The 22,056-nt window shown below is 44.9% G+C and overlaps 1 protein-coding gene across 1 annotated transcript in view; it reads left to right on the top strand.

The window, feature by feature from the left end:
* LRP1 (LDL receptor related protein 1) overlaps nucleotides 1–22,056 on the top strand; it is a 2,772,300-nt gene that overhangs the window by 347,647 nt on the left and 2,402,597 nt on the right. Inside the window, exon 4 of the mRNA XM_044083629.1 lies at nucleotides 21,387–21,506. Within this exon, the coding sequence (XP_043939564.1) occupies nucleotides 21,387–21,506 (120 nt within the window). The remainder of the gene's footprint in view (nucleotides 1–21,386; nucleotides 21,507–22,056) is intronic.

The following is a 22,056-nucleotide window of genomic DNA, read 5'->3' as shown; positions in this document are numbered from 1 at the left end:
TAATTTTTGGGCCCCGTTTTTCTTCCTACCTGGGACATGATCCCTACTTGGGGGCATTGCTTACAAGCTCAACAGGTTTATCCTGATGCCTTACAAGTGGTCTCCGAATCCTTCACTAGCGAAGCAGATCTTTCTAAAGTGGGGTCAGCCTTGCTGCGATCTCTTCACCTTTCCTTTCAACATGAACTGCAGCGAGTTTTTCATTCTGAACCCCCCCTCTGGTAGAGTTCCCCAGAGACACTCTAGTTCATGCTTGGCCCTCTCGTCATCTCTATGCTTATCCTCTTGCCCTGATTCCAAAACTTATTCAGGAAGCACAGCGGCTGGGGAGCTCGGTCATCCTCATTGCCCCATTCTGACCTGCCAAGTATAGTTTTCTTCTCTGTGGTCTCATGTAGTGTGTCCTCCATGGATGTTGGATCTGGTTCCAGATCTGATTTCACATCCCTTGGGGATCCCACATCCAGATTTAGCCAGTCTGAAGCTCACCGCTTGGCTGCTTCAGTTCCCATGATAGTTAGGACTCTACTCTCTGGTTAAAAGGATTTTGGCAGCGGTTCATGTATCTTCCATGAGGTAGGTTTATTCCAGTAAGTGGAAGCATTTCTCAATATGGTAATCTCAATGGATTTGGTTCCCTTCACTGCTCCTGTTCCTGTTAAATTGGGAGTTTCTGACCGGCGTCTTTCAACAGGGTGCCAGCTTTTCTACGATTAAAGTTCATCTGGCGGCTGTATCTAATTTCCACATAGGGGATAATTCCTCTTCTCTAGCCTCTTCTAAGCTGCAAAACTTTTCTAAAGGATACATTTCTTCTTAGGCAACCGATCAAGGACCCTGCGCCTCCTTGGGGTCTTAATTTGGTCCTTCAAGCCTTGGTTTCTTTACCCTTTGAATCTGCTGCTTCAGTAGATCTACAGTTCCTGTCTTGGAAGACAGCCTTTCTGATTGCTATTACTTCAGCTAAGAGAGTGTCAGAGCTTCAGGCCTTGTCGATTAAGCCCCCTTACATGATCTTCCATAAAGACAGGGTTTCATTGCACACTAATCCTTCCTTTCTGCCTAAAGTGGCTTAAGAATCAAACATCAATCAGGTTATCAACCTCCCTGTCTTCTTTCCGAACTTTCAGAATAAGGGAGAGTATAAATTACACCTGCTGAAAGTTCATAGACAATTACATTTTTACTTAACACAGAACAAAGACCTTCTGCAAATTTAATCAACTTTTCATTTCCTATTATCAGCCCTTCCTAGGGAAACCTGTATCTAAGGTCACCATTGCTCGTTAGATTTCTCAATGTGTACTCTTGGTGTATTCAGCCAAGGGAGTGTCTCCGCCAGGTCAAGTTAAGGTGCATTCTACTAGGTCTGTGGCTACTTCAGCCATGTTTTGGTCCAGAGTTTCCTTGGACGACATTTGCTGTGCAGCTGCCTGGGCATCTTCACATAGTTTCATCTCACATTACAAGTTGGATCTTCTCTCCAGAAGAAGGGCATCCTTTGGCTCCGCCGTGTTACGGAATATCCTTCCATGAGGTGTTTGGTAGCTGGGGACTCTGTCCCACAGGTTGAAGAACAAATGAAGACAACAACTTTAGTTAAAGATGTTCTTCGTGTTTCACTGTTGCAGTCATCACACTTTGGTTATCTGCCTGCAAGTAACCATCAGTCGGCCCAAATACCAGAGACTTAGTATTTCTGCGTTGGTTGTTGTCGCTCCAGGATGGACGTCAGGGGTATAAAAACAGGCAGCCGACGCCATTACTTCAGTCTTTCTTGCCGAGGAGCCCGAAGCAGAAGCAGTTCCCATGAGCGCCGGTCGTCCTCTACCTGAGTTTTCGTTTCCGAATTGAATCATCCTGATGTCTTCTAAAGCTACGTACCCCATTGGGGATTCTTTTTTCTTGCTCTAACCGATGTCAGAAAAAGTTAACAATTGTCTCACCTGTGGAAAGCAAGTACCACACCGAGATTTCCATTCTTACTGCTTCAACTGTGTAGGCCCAGACCACGATGTTCCTCGCTGTCGGTTTTGTGCTTTGCTCCAACGCCCAAACTATTCATTGTCGGGCCCTTATTGTCACTAAATATGTTTGCTCTCGATCTCTGTATTCCGAAATGGCTTCGGTAAGCCATCCGACTACCGATCTTCTGAAAAAATGTAAGGATAAAGACAGAGACAGACTGCATAGGTCCAAAACTGCCGACGACACTTCCGTTAAGCTAGTCGCCAGTTCGCGGTACTCGGTGAGGAGCTTTCACCGCCCCTGATGCCCACTTTAATGGATTCACAGGCTGCTACCGAGACCCGTTTAGTGTCCGGTATGCCACAAATCTCTTCTTTGACTACAAAACCTGTGGATGTCTCTACTTGGATGGGTCCAGAGCCGCTGTGCAGGCACTGGCTTCTGCGAAAGTTCTTCGCATTACCGATAATCGACACAAACCGACGACTTCTTTCGCGTCTTCAGTTCTGTCTAATACTACAGAGTTTCTAAGGCCAAGAGTACGAGCGATGCCTAAAAAACCTACGACCCATTCTCAAGCACCTGCTTCCTTGCCACAATCTCAAATGCTTAAAATGGCAGAAGACCTTATCAGGCTGATTAAGGGAAGTCAGCCTTCCCCTGCTAAGAGAAAAAGAGACCTGTCCCCAGCAACTTTAACTGACCAAGAGTCCAGCGACTCTAAGGTTTCTGAATATGAAGACTTGCTTTCATTTGCTTGTGAGGATTAGATGCAGAGGAATCCATTCCCTCTGTTTCCCCTCCAGAGAATTTTTCTTTTGGTGAAACCCTACATACTTTGAGAGCATTACCACTGGGAATGCCAGGATTGTCCTCAGTCCAAAAAGAGACTCGGAGAATTTTTAGATTTGCCACAACATAGACCTTTAGCTATCCCCCCAGTTCTGGATGTTGTGGATGATGTCTTTATGGAATCCAGTCTAACTCTGATACTTTACCCCCTGCTCCAAGGAAACCAGACAGTCCCTGACTCTCACTAATTTCTTTTCAAAAATCTTACTGCTGACCCAGAGGTCATTTCCCAAGGGCCTAAAAGTATAAAAGCAACTACAGCTAAGAATCCCACCCCTTCGGACAGGGATTCCCGAGCTTTGATAGATGGGGTAAGAAAGTATACACCTCTGCAACTCTCATCTTTAGGGCATTGAATTGCCAGTTTCACATGCTGAATTTCAAGCAACATATTATAGAACTTATTAAGCAAAAATTATCTACCTTTACAGACTGTGAAAAAATAAAGAATTATAGGAGCTTATGCATTCTGCAAGCCAAGTCAGCAAGCTTACCTTGCAATGTGGGTTTGACGCCCTAGAAGCATCTTGCAGGGCAGCAGTCACTGGTTCTGTACTGAGAAGGCATGCTTGGCTTAAGGAACAGACCTTGCCAGACCATGTCAAATCAAAATTACTGGATGCTCGTTTGAATAATGACAATTTGTTTGGCACCAAAGCAGAAGAGGTTCTAAAAAAGCTAAGTCTATGCAGACAGTGAAAGATTTTTTGCAGGTGCAGCCTCCAAGATTCCGTAGGCATTGCCCCTCGAAACATTGGTCCTTTCCAACCCCCTCAAGGCCATCTCAAACTAGACCCAGGGGAAAGAGACCCCCAGATTACAGTCTCAGGGTATGCAGAGATCTAAGCAATGGAGTACCTCCACTTCTAAAACAGGGAGTGCTAAGCCACCCCCTTACGGAAAGAATTCACAATGACTTCTCAACTCCACTCCTCACCTCTGCCCAATTGTTTGTGCCCATAGGAGGAAAACTTGCCCACCATGCAAAAAACTGGACCTCCATCACCAAAAGACTGATGGGACCTCAACATTGTATCCCAGGGATACAATTTTTACTTCCACACACTGCCAAACTCAAAAGAGTTCCAAACCAGTGGGCAGAGGCACAAAACCAAGTTCAACTCCTGCTCTCCATAAGGGCAATTCAACCTGTTCCTGCAGAGCAGATAGGTCAAGGGTTTTATTCCAGACTTTTTCTGGTACCCAGAAAAGAGGGTATTTGGTGCCCAATCATAGAGCTTTCCATTTTAAACACCTTCCTTGTGGTACCAAAATTCAAAATGCTCACCCTTCAGCACTTTTTCTTATGCTGTCCAAAGATGGCCGGTTAGCCACCCTAGACCTAAAAGAAGCCTATCTGCACATCCCAACCAGGGAATCATGCAGGAAGTATCTACGTTTCAGGGCAGGATCTATGCATTTTCAGTTCTCTGCACTTCCCTTTGGCTTATCCACCATTCCCAGAGTCTTCCCAAAATGTCTGGCTCCAGCCATTGCCTATTGCAGACAGAGAAACATTCAAATATACCCTTACTTGGATGATTGCTTGATTCAGGCAGACAGGAAAAGCTGTTGTAGCACTTGACGTTTGTAAAGAACTTTCTAATCTCACTGGGGTACACAATCAATGAAAAGAAATCAAAACTAGTCCCCAGTCAGATTGTATTCCTAGGAGCAAGCTTGGACACGGTATCCCAGATCGCATTCCTTACTCCAGAAAAACAAGTCTATCTGACAGACTACTTTGCTCAAATAGCCACCAGAACTCAGCTATCCACTAGGAAAATTCTGCAGGCTCTAGGGTTCATGGCCTCTTGCATTCTAGTAATTCCATATGCCAGACTGCTTATGAGGAAACTACAGTGGTACTTAGTCTTTGGTGCCAGCATTCTCAGGACCTGAAAAGCATCATACCTATCATACCTTGTCTAAGGACAGAGTTTCTTTGGTGGGCAGCAGCATGCAACCACAACAAGGGACTTCCCTTTACACAACCCCACGCCGCTGAGACCTTAACCACAGACGCATCAGACTATGCCTGGGGGGCATATCTGGACGACAAGTGCATTCAGCGCCACAGGAGCCCAAGACAAATTCATCTGTACATCAGCCAAAACGTGATGCTAGCTGTTTAGCACGCTTTGACAGCTTTCAGATGTTCATCGTGCATACAGCTGCAGTCATAACAGATGGGTTATCCTGCCGTCAGGCGGGTCCTCGGTCGGCCGAATTCCAAAGTCTAGGTCTGGCATCGGTTGTCGTCGCTTCCTCCCTGACGTCAGTGCGGCAGGGATATAAAAGAACCAGCTGACGCCATTTTCTTCAGTCTTTCTTGCCGCGCGGTGCCCGAAGCAGAAGCAGTTCGCAAGTGCCGGTCGGCCAGCTCCTGAGAGTTACGAAAATATTTCAGCCGAAGTCTTCTTGAAAGCTAAGTACCCCGTTGGGGAAACTTTTCTTGCCTCAGACTGATGTCAGACAAAGTTAATAATTGCATTTCATGTGGGAAGCAAATACCGCATAAGGATTTCCATTCCGTCTGCATTCCTTGCTTAGGCCCAGACCACGACGTCTCGGCCTGTCGTTTCTGTGCTAGATTCAACAAACGCGCTATTAAGCGTCGGGCGGAGTTTGCCCAACACTATTTTGGTAAAAAATTTAATTACATTATGTCGTCGGATACTCCGACTCCAGTTTTGAGTAAAAGACTCAAAGATAAGGACCGACATACGAGGTCCGCGACTTCTATCGACACAACGCTAAAGCCAGCTACAGGTGCTCCGGTTCTCAGCGAGGCACCTACGCAGCCCCTGAGTACCGATGATGCTTCTTTAGCTGTGTCTTCTGTGCCCGAGGTCGCAGGCTCCTCGGCCCCCCACTCCGACTACAGATACCGACGCCACTCTTAGCAGGGAAACTCAGAGTTTAGACAGGCTTGCCACCTCTCAAGGTTTCTTCAGGCCTTCCTCTTTTTCCATTAAGGCTTTCACAAAATCTAAAGCAGCCATGAAAACTAAAAGACAAGCTCCACAGAGCCCCTCTCAAGGCCCCATGCCTAAAAAAACAGATGCTCAAAATGGCTGAGGATTTGATTGCTCTTATCAGGGGTTCTCAACCCCCCACGGACAAAAGGCCCAGATTGGAGGAAGACTACCCTTCCTCAGACCAAGCCTCTATTACCTCAGAACATTCTGAGGACCAGGAATATTCATATTCCCCCTTTGAAGATTCTGATGCTGAGGAGTCCATTCCCTCGGTCTCCCCCCTGAGGACTATTCTTTTGGGGAAACCTTACATACCTTGAGGGAACACTTTCACTGGCAAGGCCAAGATTACTCAGATTCCAAGAAAAGGCTCAGGGATTTTCTCTTGCTTCCTCAGCACAGGACTCTGGCTATCCCTCCTGTCTTAGATATATTAGATGATGTGTACACAGAAGCCAGCCTCAACCCAGATTCTTTACCCTCCAGCTCCTGTTAAACCTGACAGGTATTACCGGGTTCCTGATTCACACCAATTCCTATACAAAAGCCATGCTGCTGACCCAGAAACTATTTCACAGGGTCCCAAGGGAATTAAGGCCTTTACTGCCAAAAGCCCATTACCTTCAGAGAGAGATTCCAGAGCTTTAGAAAGGTGGGGGGAAAAGGTGTACACCTCGGCCACTTTAACCATGAGGGCATTAAACTGTCAGTTCCATATGTTAAAGTATTAACAGTTTTTGTTATCTCAGTTGAAAAGCAAAATGACACAACCTGAACAACCAGATTTAAAGGAGTTGCAGGATTTGTTGCATAGTACAGAGCAAGTGGGTAAACATACCTTGCAATGTGGTTTTGATGCTTTAGAGGCCTCATGTAGAGCTGCTGTTACAGGGTCTGTCATATGTAGACATGCTTGGCTCAAAGAGCAAACCTTACCAGATCATGTCAAAGCTAAATTACTAGATGCACCTCTTCAAAAAGATGTATTGTTTGGTGTTAAAGCTGAGGAGGTACTAAAGAAAATGGAGGAAAAGGCAAGATCAATGCAAACAGTGAAAGATTTCCTACAGGTACAACCTCCACGTTTCAGCAGAAACTGGCCTTCAAAAAATTGGTCCTTTCCAGCCACGGACAGACCTCAAAGAGGTAGATACAGGCGGCCGAGGGGTAGAGGGCAATCTCAAGGATCATTTAGAGCCAGACAATGGCAAGCACCTACACCAAGAGGTGGAAAAGATAGATCACAGTCATTCAGAAAGCAGACACAATGACTTTCCCCTTTGCATGCCAAGCAAAGCTTTAATGACAGCACCTTTAGGCGGAAAACTGGCATTATTTTCAAAAAATTGGCATATTGTCACAAAAGACAAATGAATCCTGGACATTATAGACAGAGGCTACAGATTCCACTTTCACACCCTTCCAAAAATGAGAGGCATGCCAAACCTGTCACAAAATCAAAGGGCAGGGGCACAAAAACAAATTTCATCTCTCATGGACATGAAAGCTATTCAAGAGGTACCTGCAAAAGAACAGGGTCAAGGTTTTTATTCCAGACTATTCCTGGTACCAAGGAAGGACAAAGATTGGAGACCTATTTTGGACCTATCCATCCTAAACACATATTTACTCGTACCAAAATTCAAGATGCTCACATTACAGCAGCTTCTTCCCATGCTGGGCAAGGAGTCTTGGCTGGTAACGTTGGACCTCAAGGAGGCATACCTGCATGTCCCTATCAGACAAGATTGCAGAAGATACCTCAGATTTCTTGCAGATGCAACCCATTATCAATTCTCTGCATTGCCCTTTGGCTCATCTACTGCGCCCAGAGTGTTTACGAAATGCCTGGCATCAGTAATTGCCTTCTGCAGACTTCAAGGGATACAAATATACCCATATCTGGACGACTGCTTGATCCAAGCGGACAGCAAGCACATACTTCTGAAACACCCGGCGTTTGTAATAAAATTGTTGAACTTTCTGGGATACACAGTCAATAAAAAGAAATCAAAACTAATACCCTCTCAAGCAATAATTTTCCTGAGTGCCAGCTTGAATACAAACACCCAGATGGCCAACCTCACGCCAGAGAAGCAAGGGCAACTATCTCAATACTTCAGAAAAATGGCAACCTTCATCAGGCTGACTGCAAGGAAAGTCCTGCAGGCTCTGCGATTCATGGCATCTTACATCCTGCTGATCCCATGTGCAAAGCTGCATATGAGGAAACTTCAATGGTACTTAAAAAACTTATGGTCTCAACACAGCCACAGTTTGGAAACAATTATACCACTCATTCCATGTCTTCAAAAGGAATTTATGTGGTGGGCTCAAGCATGCCAAAGAAACATAGGTCTCCCCTTCTGCATGCCTCAAGCAAATCAAATCATCACAACAGACGCCTCGGACTACGCCTGGGGGGCGCACATGACAGATCAGTGCATTCAGGGCAAATGGTCCCAAAAGGAGAAGCACCTACACATCAATCAAAAGGAAATGCTAGCAGTACAAAATGCTATTATGGCCTTCAAAGACCTACTGCATCCAGGCCAGCTATTGATAAGGACAGACAACACCACAGTGATGTGGTACATAAACAAACAGAGAGGAACTCATTCATACCCCCTGTCCAGACTAGCCATGTCCCTTTGGAACACGGCTCTGGAATTGCAAATTCAACTTCAAGCACAATTCCTGCCAGGGAAGGAAAACATGCTGGCAGACAACCTAAGCAGAAATATGACAGATCCACACGAATGGAAGTTGCATCCTCAGGTTTTCGCAAAGATAGTTCAGGCATGGGGTCGACCAGACATAGATCTTTTTGCTACCCATAGAAATTACCAACTGAAAAAATTTTGCTCAAGGACCTATCATCCACAGGCCTGGAAAGTGGACGCACTTTCTTTCAATTGGACAACATTGACAGTCTATGCCTTTCCACCTCTTCCTCTGCTGCCCAAAGTTCTATTAAAAGCCAGAGCAGAGAGGCCAAAGATGATTCTCATTGCTCCAGACTGGCCAAGACAACACTGGTATCCACTCCTGAAGAGCCTGACGCATTCCCCACCATGGACCCTGCCTCTAGTGCCTCTTCTGTTGACCCAGCACAACTTCAAAACTCTTCACAGTCAGCTGAAAACCCTCAATCTAGCCGCATGGAGGATTTCTTGATTTCCCAACAGACCCTCCTCTCCAAGGAGGTGCAGGATGTTATCTTGGAGGCCAGAAGACCTTCTACTAGAAAAGCCTACTCCACCAAATGGAAACGATTTTGTGCCTGGAATCAGAAAAAGGGCCAGAATCCTGGGGTACTAAATTTACCTCAAATATTACAGTACCTAGTTGAGATGTTAAACAGTGGACTTTCCTTCTCCTCCGTCAAGATCCATGCTTCAGCCATTTCTGCACAATACAACACTGATCCTCCTTTATTCTCTCATCCTCTCTTAAGACAGTTCCTCAGAGGGGCTAAGAATATAAAACCCCCAAGGAAACCACCAGTATCTGCTTGGGACCTCAACTTCATTTTAGAAAAACTGACCCTGCCTCCATTTGAGCCAGCTGCTTCAACAGAACTGCAATATTTGTCTTGGAAAACAGCCTTCCTTCTGGCTGTCACCTCAGCACACAGGGTTTCGGAACTACAAGCCCTCATGGCTGTGCAACCTTTCATCATTTTCCATCAGGACAGTTTCCTTACGAACTAACCCTTCCTTTATGCCAAAGGTAGTATCCAGTGTAGCCTTGAATCAGACTATCCACTTACCTACCTTTTATCCTAACCCACAAAACAAAGGGGAAAAGACTACTACATTCCTTGGACATTCACAGACAACTTTGTTATTATTTGGACAGGACAAAGCCATTCAGAAAATCAGAGCAACTCTTTGTGTCCTATGCTACAGGTGCTCAAGGAAAGGCTATTTCCAAACAGACAGTCTCAAAATGGATAGCCCACTGCATATGCTTTTGTTACTCATTTCATGGAAAAACTGTACCTACAAGCATCAGATCTCACTCCACAAGGGCCACAGCTACCTCTGCAGCTTTCCTCAGGGGGGTTCCTACCAAGGATATTTTGGAAGCAGCCACTTGGGAGTTCTGTGCACACTTTCTCCAAGCACTATCACCTTCCACTATACTCTAAATCTAGAGTGGGCTTTGCCACAGCAGTCTTGCAGGGCATCCTTGCTCCTCCTAGTTCCACTTAGTGCCTGCCACCCCTTTTTAGCTTTGGGATTCTTCCCATCTGTTATGACTGCAGTTGTATACACGATGAACATAGTACAGTTTTGTACCTACCATAAATGTAGATGTTCGAGTGCTAATACAGCTGCAGTCCAGGTTTCCCTCCCTCCATCCCCTCTTGGGACAAGCCTTATGACAAACACCTCCTCATACAACCTGATTGGGGTATTCTTTTATGGTGTATTTGCTTGCTAACTACTGTTTTTTGATTATATTACATTGCATTATTACATAAGTTTATGTTTTGCCTTCCTTCTGGGGGCACCTGACATCTGGGGCAAGAAAAACTGAAGAAAATGGCGTTGGCTGGTTCTTTTATACCCCTGCTGCACTGACGTCTGGGAAGAAGCAACGACAACCGACGCCGGACCTAGACTTTGGAATTCGGCCGACCGAGGACCCACCTGACGGCAGGATAACCCATCTGTTATGACTGCAGCTGTATTAGCACTCGAACATCTACATTTATGGTAGGTACAAAACTGTACTATCCCTACTGTCACCAGGACCCCTGCTAATAAAAACGGGCAACACCACAGTTATGTGGTACATCAATAAGTAGGGGGGAACCCACTCTTACCCACTCTGCAGGCTAGCCATGACCCCATGGAACACGGCCTTGGACATGCATATTTATCTGCAAGCTCAATTCCTGCCAGGCAAACAAAGCTCTCTGGCGGACAACTTAAGCAGAAATCTCCTAGATCCACATGAGTGGCAATTGGACCCCAGCTTTTTCAACCTTCTAACCCAGAAATGGGGGACCCCAGAGGTGGACCTTTTTGTCTCCCCCTGCAATCACCAGATCAGCAAATTCTGCACCAGGACACCTCACAGCAGGGCCTGGAAAATGGATGCAATATAATTCCAGTGGGTAAATCTGTCAAACTATTCTTTTCCCCGTCTGCCTCTTCTTTCAAGAATATTACTCAAGATAAGACCGGACAGTCCAAGGGCAATCCTGATTGCCCCAGACTGGCCACACCAACACTGGTACCCACTTCTGTGCAGCCTGTCACCAATGCCACCGTGGCACCTACCCCAGTTCCCAACCCTCCTCACTCAGCAGGAGGGACAGATCTTGCATCCCCAAATGCAAACCCTGAACCTTGCAGCCTGGCTTATCCCTTGAAGTCTCCCCCTGTGACCAGCCTATGCAAGCAGGTGTTGGATGTCGTTCTTGAAACCAGAAGACCCAGTACAAGGAAATCCTATACTGATAAGTGGAAGAGGTATTGTTCCTGGATTCAGTCTAAAGTAGCGGACACAGCATTCCCCTCCTTACCTCTAATCCTGGATTACCTAGCAGATCTACACCACAGAGGCCTATTCTTGTCTTCCATTAAGATCCATGCCTCTGCCATCTCGGCTCATTACAACACTGAGCCACATCTCTTCTTTCACCCTCTCACCAGACAGTTCCTGAGAGGGGCCAACAGCATAAGGCCACCAAGGAGAGCCCCCACCACTGCTTGGGACCCTTAACTTTGTACTGGAAAAGCTCATGCTCCCCCCTTTGAGCCTGCAGCATCAGCAGAGTTAAAATTCCTCTCTTGGAAAACAGCCTTGCGTCTGGCCATCACTTCAGCTAGAAGTGTGTCTGAATTGCAAACACTTGTGGCTGTGGAACCCTTCATTATTTTTCATGCTGACAGGGTCTCCCTCAGGACTAACCCTACTTTTATGCCTAAAGTGGTGTCCAGTGTAGATCTCAACCAAGCTATCCATTTGCCAACCTTCTCTCCTAATCCTCAAAATAAAGGGGAAAGGATCCTGCACTCTTTAGACATGCACAGACAGCTCAGATTCTACCTTGAAAGGACTAAGCCCTTCAGAAAATCTGACCAGTTACTAGTCAGTTTTGCACCAGGGGCAGCGGGCAAGGCCATATCTAAACAAACAATTTCCAAATGGATAGCACACTGTATCCATTTCTGTTACAAACACCATGGGAAACCAACCTCTCAGGGGGTCAGAATGCATTCCACTAGGGCAACTTCTACCTCTACAGCATTTCTCAGGGGTGTCTCTACCAGGGACATTCTGGAAGCTGCTACCTGGAGTTCTGTTCATACCTTCACCAAGCATTACCACCTGCCTATCTTTTCCAAATCCAGGGCGGGTTTTGCAACAGCAGTTCTGCAAGGCATACTAGCCAGCCCAAACTCTTCTTGACTGCCTCTACTCACTCTTCAGTTTTGGGAATCAACCCAAGTGTGTTGACTGCAACAGTGAAACACGAAGAACATGGTACAGTTGTGTACACTTACCATAAATGTAGATGTTCAAGTGTATTCACTGCTGCAGTCCTGGTTTTCCACCTTCCAACTCCCTTGTCTCTCTCTCTCTCTCTCTCTCTCTCTCTCTCTCTCTCTCTCTATTTCTATTACTCACCCTTTTAGGGCTATTGGTATTTACTTTTTACTGGTGGTGTTTTTACCACCATAACTTAGCTCCCTATTGGGGGCTCCTGACATTTGGGGCAAGAAAAACTGATGTAATGGCATTGGTTGCCTGTTTTCATACCAGTGACGACCTGACGTCAGTCCTGGAGCAACAGCAACCGACACAGAAATACTAAGTCTCTGGTATTCAGGCCGACTGAGGGCTACCTACAGGCAGATAACCCAAGTGTGATGACTGCAACAGTGAATACACTCTAACATCTACATTTATGGTAAGTGTACACAACTGTACTTTACGTACTCACCAAAATGTTCCATCTGAGTTGTTGCTCTTCATCTTCAACCGTCCGTCCCTCCTTCCTTATATGGGCTGCGTGGTACTCTGGCTGGATAAGACATGGCCCTTTCTTTGTCGGTTAAGGCTGGGAAAGTTCCTCACCTTTCTGTGTTTAGGTAAATCGAGCTTGGGACGACCAGCAGATGCCATAATACATGACTGCACACATTCCTGCCTCAGAAAACGAGCTGAAAACTCTGCTCTACACCTAATAGTTAAAGTGTAAAACCTGTCACAGAAATGACAGTTGAGGACATCATGGTCTGGGCCTAAACAAGTTATGCAAACTGTATGGAAGTCTCTATGTGGAATTTGTTTACCACAGCGGAGACGATTATTAACTTTATCTGACGAGTCAAAGAAGAAAGGTGCTCCCCAGCTGGGTACTTGTCTCTCTGCTGAAGTCGTCTCTCTGGTGCGGACTGACTAATGAACTTGAAATCTACTTCGGGCTCTGGTGCCAAGAAAAGACAGAAGTGATGACACAGGCTGGTCCTTTTTATACCTGAAGGGTACTGACGTTGGTTAAGGTGTCCACCAGCCTGGGAAGCAAAATAAGTTTCTATGGTAGTCGGGCCGGCCAAGGGATTTCACGGCAGGAAACCCCAACTGTCAGGGCTGCAACAGTGAATACACTCAGACATCACAACTGTACTTTCTTTTTATCACATTTAAAATGTATAGCATCTTATTTATAGCTGTTTTAGATTTTGATTACCATTTCTTAGTTTTTTTTTTTGCAGCCAGTAGTATTAAACTTAGTAAAGCCTTACTATATTTGGGCAATTTAGATCCCATATCCCATTTTGAGAGTCATTTCCTTATTTACACCACTTGCTCCCTCAGCTTTTCTGACAAATGCATGAAATGTTTGAAATCTGCAGTCTTTTTCCATTTCCAAAAACATGTTCCCAGTTTACCTCCCATTCCCATCACACCTCCAGCATTTGCTGTCTACCTGAGGAAAACATTTCTGAAGTCTGCTTGGGATGCCACATATGCAAACACTTCCAAGCAAAAATCCTAAGCTTTTTGGACCTCGTTGCTTATTTGGGAGCCGTACAGATGTCCTCACATTGTTCCTTTTTATATTGTTTTCCATTCTCTTTTCCCATTTTTTTATTACCTCCTCTGATCCTTATAGTTGTTGTGCAGTATTTTATATGCCCTACTAATTGTCCCTTTATAGTCAATTCTGTTCTAGACACTGCTAAAAATATTACTAGAACTAGTGTTTTATTTAACAGTCCCCCATCTCTTTCATTTTGTCTGTATTCTGTTGCCAGTCTGTTTCCCAAGGTCCAAACGTCTGCTTGGCTTCATTTCACTGTAGTACCTTTCCCGCTCTAATTATTTTCTTCCAAAACTTTGTTTCCTTTGTTATTTCTCCACTGAATTCCATTCCCCTTTTGTCTATCTTCTGATGTCCTTCAAGAATGCAACTGCAATCATATCATATGGGTTGTCCTGCCTCAGGCAGCCCTCGGTCGGCCGGATTCCAAAGTCTGGGTCCGACGTCGGCTGATGTCGCATTTCTCTCCGACGTCACAGCGGCAGGAGTACATAAGCATCAGCCGACGCCATCTTCTTCAGTCTTTCTTGCCGCGCGGTGCCCGAAGCAGAAGCAGTTCGCAAGTGCCGGTCGGTCAGCTCCTGTATTCTTCGATCTGAAGTCATCAAAAAAGCTAAGTACCCCATTGGGGACCTTTTCTTGCCTTAGCCGATGTCAGAAATTACTGAAAAAGTTAATAATTGTTTGTCTTGTGGTAAACAAATACCTCATAAGGATTTCCTTTCTTACTGCCTTCCTTGCCTTGGCCCAGACCACGACGTCTCGGCCTGTGCCGCCTGTGTTCGCTTTAATAAGCGCACTCTCAGGCGCCGGGCGGAGTTCGCTGAAGACTTTTTCAGCGAAAAATACGATTACAAGATGCCGTCGGAATTACTGACATCGCAGACTCCTAAAAAACGTAAAGACCGGGACCGCCATCCTCGGCCCGCGTCTTCCACCGACACCACGCCAAAACCTACCGCGTGTGCCCCGGTTCCCTCTGAGGCGGTTATTTCACCGCTCCGAGCCGAAGACACCGCATTACCGATACCTCCAATACCGGAGACCACACCGGCGCCAGTTATTGATTTTCCTCCGGATACTGTAACCGAGGAAATGCCCGAGACCATTGCTGTGGATAAGGTCACTCCTGCACGTGGAGCTGCTAGGCCTCCCATGTCCATGTCTATCAAGGCCTACACACGTGCTAAGGCAGCCAGCAAGACTAAGCACCTTTCTGCTAAAGCCTTACCTCAGCCTACTCCTGAGACACAAATCATGACTATGGCAGCAGACTTAATCTCCATGATCAGAGGTTCCCAGGCCCATCCTGAGAGAGGATCTCAGCCTCCTCCTGATAAGAGGCCCAGGGTTGAGCCCACTGACCCTCTTCCTTCAGATGAAGATTCTGAGGCCTCTGGCCACTCCGATAGCCAGGAAGAGCCTTTCCAGGCCTACGAGGACTCAGATGCAGAGGACTGCATCCCCTCAGCCTCCCCTCCTGAGGATATTTCTTTTAGGGAAGTTCTGCATTCCATGAGGGAACATTTTAAGTGGCAAGGCCAGGAATTTTCTGATTCCAGAAAGCGCCTTCGTACCTTCCTTAAAAAGCCCCAGCGCAGGCCCATAGCTATACCTCCTGTGCTTGATGTTTTGGATGCTTTATACTCTGACTCCAGTGTTACCCCTGATACTCTCCCTCCTGCTCCTGCCAAGCTGGACAGATACTATAGAGTTCCTGAAACACATTCTCATTTCTTTAGGGCCCATGCTGTTGATTTAGAAACTATTTCACAGGGGCCGAAAGGGGTTTCAGCTACCACCTCCAAAAATCTTTTGCCTTCCAACAGGGAAGCTAGGTCATTAGAGAGATGGGGGAAGAAGGTTTACACCTCCACTACTTTATCTATGAGAGCTCTCAATTGTCTCTTTCATATGTTTCAGTACCAGGATTTCCTGTTAGATGATTTACAGAAAACTTTGGCCTCTCCTGATCCTTTAGATAGGAAGTCTTTGCAGGAGGCTGTACACAACTCTCAGCAAGTTAGCAATCACTTCCTTCAGTGTGGATATGATGCATTGGAAGCTTCATGTAGGGCAGCTATGACAGGGGCGGTCATTCGCAGACATGCATGGTTAAAAGAACAACCTCTACCAGATCATGTTAAGGCAAAACTTCTTGTTGCACCCTTGGAAAAGAACAAGCTTTTTGGTGCTAATGCTAAAGATGTATTGAAGACCATTGAGAAAAAAGCCAAGTCAGTTCAGACAGTCAAAGATTTCCTCCAGGTTCAGCCACCAAGATTCAGCAGGAATTGGCCTTCAAAAAACTGGTCCTTTCCTAATACTGAGAGATTTCAAAGGGGCAAAAGCAGGCGTGGCCGAGGAAGAGGACAATACAGAGGTTCCTACAGGGGACGACAATGGCAACCAGGAAACCAAAGAAGTGACACAGGGGCTTCTCCTGCCCCACAGGGACAATCCCAATGACTTTCCTCTACTTCCGCTTACCAAAGAGCAAACAGAAGCTCCCTTGGGAGGAAAATTATCTCTGTTTTCAGACAATTGGCACAGATTGACAAAGGACAAATGGATTTTGGACATTACAGACCAAGGCTACAGGTTCCACTTTCATACCTTACCAAGGAAACAAGGCATGCCAAACCTACCGCAAAACCAGAGGGCAGAGGCTTTCAAGCAAATTTCTCTGCTTGCTCAGATCAATGCAATAGAAAAAGTTCCACAACAAGAACAAGGCCAGGGGTTTTACTCAAGACTGTTCCGTGTTCCAAGAAAAGAAACACAATGGAGACCAATCCTGGATTTGTCCGCATTAAACACCTTTCTCATAGTACCAAAGTTCAAAATGCTGACCTTACAGCTACTCCTTCCCATGCTGGGCAAGGGGTCTTGGCTGATTACTCTGGACCTCAAGGAGGCATACCTACATGTCCCTATCAGACACAGCTGCAGAAGATACCTCAGATTTCTTGCAGGGCCAAGAGCATTATCAATTCTCAGCATTGCCGTTTGGCTTATCTACTGTGCCCAGAGTGTTTACAAAATGCCTGGCTTCAGTAATGGCTCATTGCAGGCTCCAGGGGATCCAAATTTACCCGTACCTGGACGACTGCCTCATACAAGTGGACGACAAACTGATTTTGACAAAAAACTTGGATTATGTCATTCAATTGCTACAAGCTCTGGGATACACAATCAACTTCCAAAAGTCAAGACTGCAGCCATCCCAGCAAATTACTTTCTTAGGAGCCAATCTAGACACAACCTCTCAAATGGCTTACCTGACAGAAGACAAGCAAAAGAAGTTAACTCATTATTTCAAACGTTTGGCAAAGCTCACCCAGATGACTGCAAGGAGATTCCTACAGGCCCTGGGTTACATGGCATCATGCATTCTCCTGGTTCCATTAGCAAGACTACACATGAGAAAGCTTCAATGGTACCTAAAAAGTTTATGGTCTCAACACAGCAACAACTTAGAGACAACCATACTGCTTATTCCATGCCTACAAAAGGAATTCCTATGGTGGGCCTCGGTAAGCCAGGCAAACACAGGTATGTCATTCAAAAAACCACAAATAACACAAACAATGACCACAGACGCCTCAGACCTTGGATGGGGGGCGCACGTGGAGGGCAGATGTATTCAAGGACAATGGTCTCCAAAGGAAATACATCTGCATATCAACCAAAAAGAAATGCTGGCAGTCATGCATGCCATCGAGGCCTTTCGACAACAACTTCAGCAAGGCCACCTGCTAATACGGACAGACAACACCACTGTCATGTGGTACATAAACAAGCAGGGGGCACCCATTCTTACCCCCTTTGCAGACTGACAATGAATCTTTGGGAAAAGTCACTGAGCTTAAACATACAGTTGCAATCCCAGTTTGTTCCAGGCAAAGACAATGTGCTGGCGGACAGCCTAAGCAGGAATTTCCTAGACCCCCACGAGTGGAGGTTACATCCAGAAATCTTCATAAGGCTCACCTCGACATGGGACAGGCCAGAAGTAGACCTATCTGCCTCCCACCTCAATCATCAGCTACCAAAGTTCTGTTCAAGGACATATCATCCACAAGCATGGAAAACAGATGCTCTCTCATTCAACTGGAACTTCCTAAAGATTTATGCATTCCCACCTCTGCCACTGATGACCACAGTACCACTAAAGATCAAAGCAGAGAAGCCAAAAGGGATCTTAATAGCTCCAGACTGGCCAAGACAACACTGGTATCCACTACTACGGAGCATATGCCACAACAAAAAATGGGCCCTTCCCCAATGGCCCCATCTTTTGACTCAAAACAACTTCAAGACAGTACATCCCAACATTCAGACGCTCCAGCTAACAGCTTGGGAGATTCCATGAATAACCTCAATCTATCTCTCTCCAAGGAAGTTCAGCGGATATTAACAGAAGCCCGCAGACCATCCACCAGAAAGGTTTATTCAGCAAAATGGAAGAGATTCAGCATTTGGAATACCAGCAAGGGTCATGATGCATCATTATTGAACATCCCACTCATCCTGGAATACTTGGCAGATATGCTACAGAATGGACTCTCATATTCTTCTATAAAAATACATGCTTCAGCTATTTCAGCTAGATACAACACTGATCCACCTGTGTTCCACATCCTTTGTTAAGGCAATTTCTTAGAGGAATCAAGAATATCAAGCCACCAAGAAAGGCCCCAGTACCAGCTTGAGACCTCAACTTTGTCCTAGAAAAACTGACTCTACCCCCCTTTGAGCCAGCAGCTTCTGTGGACTTACAATTCCTCTCATGGAAGACAGCTTTCCTGTTGGCAATTACCTCAGCAAGAAGGGCTTCGGAATTACAGGCCCTAATGGCAATACCACCGTTCATTACCTTTCATAGAGACAGGGTCTCCTTACGAACCAACCCTAGCTTTCTGCCAAAAGTGGTATCTAGGGTTTCTTTGAATCAAGCAATTCACCTGCCTACTTTCTTTCCCAATCCTGAGAACAAAGGGGAAAGACTGTTGCATACCTTGGACATTCACAGACAACTTCGCTACTACCTGGACAGAACCAAGGCCAATAGTAAGTCTGATCAGCTTTTTGTAGCTTACGCCCCTGGAGTACAAGGGAAGGCAATTTCCAAACAGACTATCTCAAAATGGATTGGACATTGCATCAGATTATGTTATTCCTTCCATGGAAAGAGTGTACCAGCCAATATCAGACCACACTCTACCAGAGCTACAGCCACCTCTACAGCATTCTTAAGAGGGGTGCCTACAAAAGACATTCTAGAAGCTGCTACATGGAGCTCCGTGCATACATTCTCCAAACACTACAACCTTCCTCTGTATTCCAGATCCAGAGCAGGCTTTGCTTCGGCAGTCCTGCAGGGATTGATAGCTACACCATCCTTTTCTTAGTGCTTCCACCTCCCCCAGCTAAGCTATGGTATTCAACCCATATGTTATGACTGCAGTTGCATTCTTGAAGGACATAGTACAGTTTTGTACCTACCATAAATGTAGATGTCCGATAGATATGCAACTGCAGTCGGGTTTTCCCTCCCTCCTTCCCCTCTATTCCTTGGGTCCACTCCTCTCCCTGTTATCCTAGCTGGGGATATCTGTTATGGTGTATCTGTTTATTGCTTATTTATTTGTCTGGAAACCTGTTTTGTCTTCCAAATTGATTACAGCCTTCCTTGGAGGGCACCTGGCATCTGGGGCAAGAAACACTGAAGAAGATGGCATCGGCTGATGCTTATGTACTCCTGCCGCTGTGACGTCGGAGAGAAATGCGACATTAGCCGACGTCGGACCCAGACTTTGGAATCCGGCCGATCGAGGGCTGCCTGAGGCAGGACAACCCATATGTTATGACTGCAGTTGCATATCTATCGGACATCTACATTTATGGTAGGTACAAAACTGTACTTTGCCTTTCTTACATTTTAAAAAGGTAACTTTGCACAGTGCATACATAAAGTGGCATTGACCTGCTCTGTAAAGCAGATTAGCCCATCTTCAGCATCTCCTTAATCTAGACCTGTATTTATTAATTTAAAATGCTAAATAAAATTAAAAAAAACATTCACTACATTATTAAAAAAAATATGCAGTGTGCACACATACACATTAATATCCCCCAAACAAAAAAATACTTCCCACCTAGATCGTCCTCCAGAAATATTTTTTTAAAATAGTGAAAACAAAAAGCTGAGGGAAAGCATTAACAGCAGTAGCCAGTCAGAAAAAGACATTACTGGCAAACAATGGTCTGAAGTTATTTGAACAATAAAAGTAATAGCATCCTAACAAACTTAAGTTGTTGTTGTTTGTCTTTTGGCTTTTCCTGGTAAGGGGTCGCCACAGCAGAACTCCGGTCCGCTAATGATTGGCAGTAGATTTTTACGAAATGCCGAGGTGCCAGCTTGACGCCCAGCCTTCAACGAAGGCACGGCCATTTACGCATGCATGTCTTTCAACCCAACCGCGGGGAAGACATGCAGACTACACCCAGAAGGCACTCCCAAGCCCAGCTGAGAATCGAACGGGAGAACCTTTTGCTGTGAGGTAACAACGCTACCGCCGCGGCATATCCTAACAGACTTAAGTAAAATACAAAAATGTGCCATGTAACTGTACCATCACTTCAAAAAAAAAAAAAAAAACTTTGAAAAACCACAAGAAACAGATGTCATAAAGGAATACACCATATTTTTTCTGTAAAACAGTTGAGCATTTTCATCCTAATAATATTTGGGCTACTACTTCAAAGCTGTTAACATTTTTCTGGTATTCTTAACAATACACACATTTGAAAGATAAATGGTCATATGATAAAGTATCATGCTATTAGACAAAACCTGCAACCTTTAAAGCTATATCTTCTGCCTTAGTCAACTTTGTCTGGCTTCTGAGTACTAAGCATTCACTAAGATTACTGGACAGGTAGTTTTAAGTTTAATGTATCACTTAGCAGTGTGATGTATCAGTTGTTGTGTTCAGGTTGGATATATACTGTAATTTACTGGTTTTGCTGTGAGTCTGTATAATCAGCACTGTAGTTGTGCTGTAGATTCTTGCCCTTCTGTAAACAATATAATCCTGTTGCTGATTTGTTTTATTGATCTGTCACTGGCTTGTTGTTCAAGTCTTGTCTTCAAGTGCTGCATCTTTTTAATTGTCAAAAATCTTCTCCATTCTAGTTTACAGTTTAGTAACCAGTCTTTTATGTTATGCGCAGATTACATCCCTTTGCTTCTGTTAGTTCACTTGATGGCATATTTTTTAAATCATAAGTTCTTATAGCATCTCTGCTGTCAATACTGCGTCTTATAAATACTTGTTTTGTTGGAAAGAGACAGAAAATAATGCTTAAAGTTTACCATTTTGTATAATGACAATAGTTTAGTTTAACAAACATTGCAAGATGCTCAGTAAATTGCTGCTTTATTGCTGTTTTGGGCATTAAGTAAATTTGTAGTAATTGCTGCTTTATTAATCCATTAAATCTTCTTTCAGAGTTTAAACCCAACTGTACAAATTCATCTTGCCAGTATCAGTGTGCCGCTACAAACACTGGGCCAGCTTGTTACTGTAACACTGGGTTCAGGATAGGAGAAGATGGTACAAGTTGTCTAGGTAAGAATTCTTGTGCTTTTTTTTTTTTTTTTTTTATTATTATTATTGTATTTTTCTTTCTACATTTGTCTCTGCAAAACCTATAGACATCTTTGAGTACAGCACTATCCTAATCCATCCATCCTCAACCCCTTTTTCCCACTTTGCACATGGGGTTGGGGTGTCACTTCAACAGTGACAATAATCTCGAGCCGAGATTTACACCACCAGGTGGCAAGCACTGTCCTAACCATAACTTATATAATGTTGTGCTTTATTGGTAAATTTCTCCTCAAGGTTGAACCCTTCTGCATGGTTGGTACATGCCAAGAAGTCAGTGATGAAACTGAGCTTGAACATCTTTTACACCAAGACTGTAGTTAGTTCTTGTACTGTATGTATTTCTACTGCTGTCTGATGTACAATTCTTAAATTTAGGTAGTTGAAATTTCCTGAAGCTGCAGATTAAAATACATTAACTTACGTGAGCCTTTCCATAAACCTCAGACAGTAGCATTGGTTGTCACATGCAGTGTTCGTTTGACATAAACAGGCTCGAGATGTTTCCACA

The sequence above is a fragment of the Protopterus annectens genome, chromosome 9.part0 (genome assembly GCF_019279795.1).
Source record: "Protopterus annectens isolate FY-2018-M chromosome 9.part0, PAN1.0, whole genome shotgun sequence".
Classification (NCBI taxonomy): Eukaryota; Metazoa; Chordata; order Ceratodontiformes; family Protopteridae; genus Protopterus; species Protopterus annectens.
This window is presented reverse-complemented; position numbering and strand designations above follow the sequence as displayed.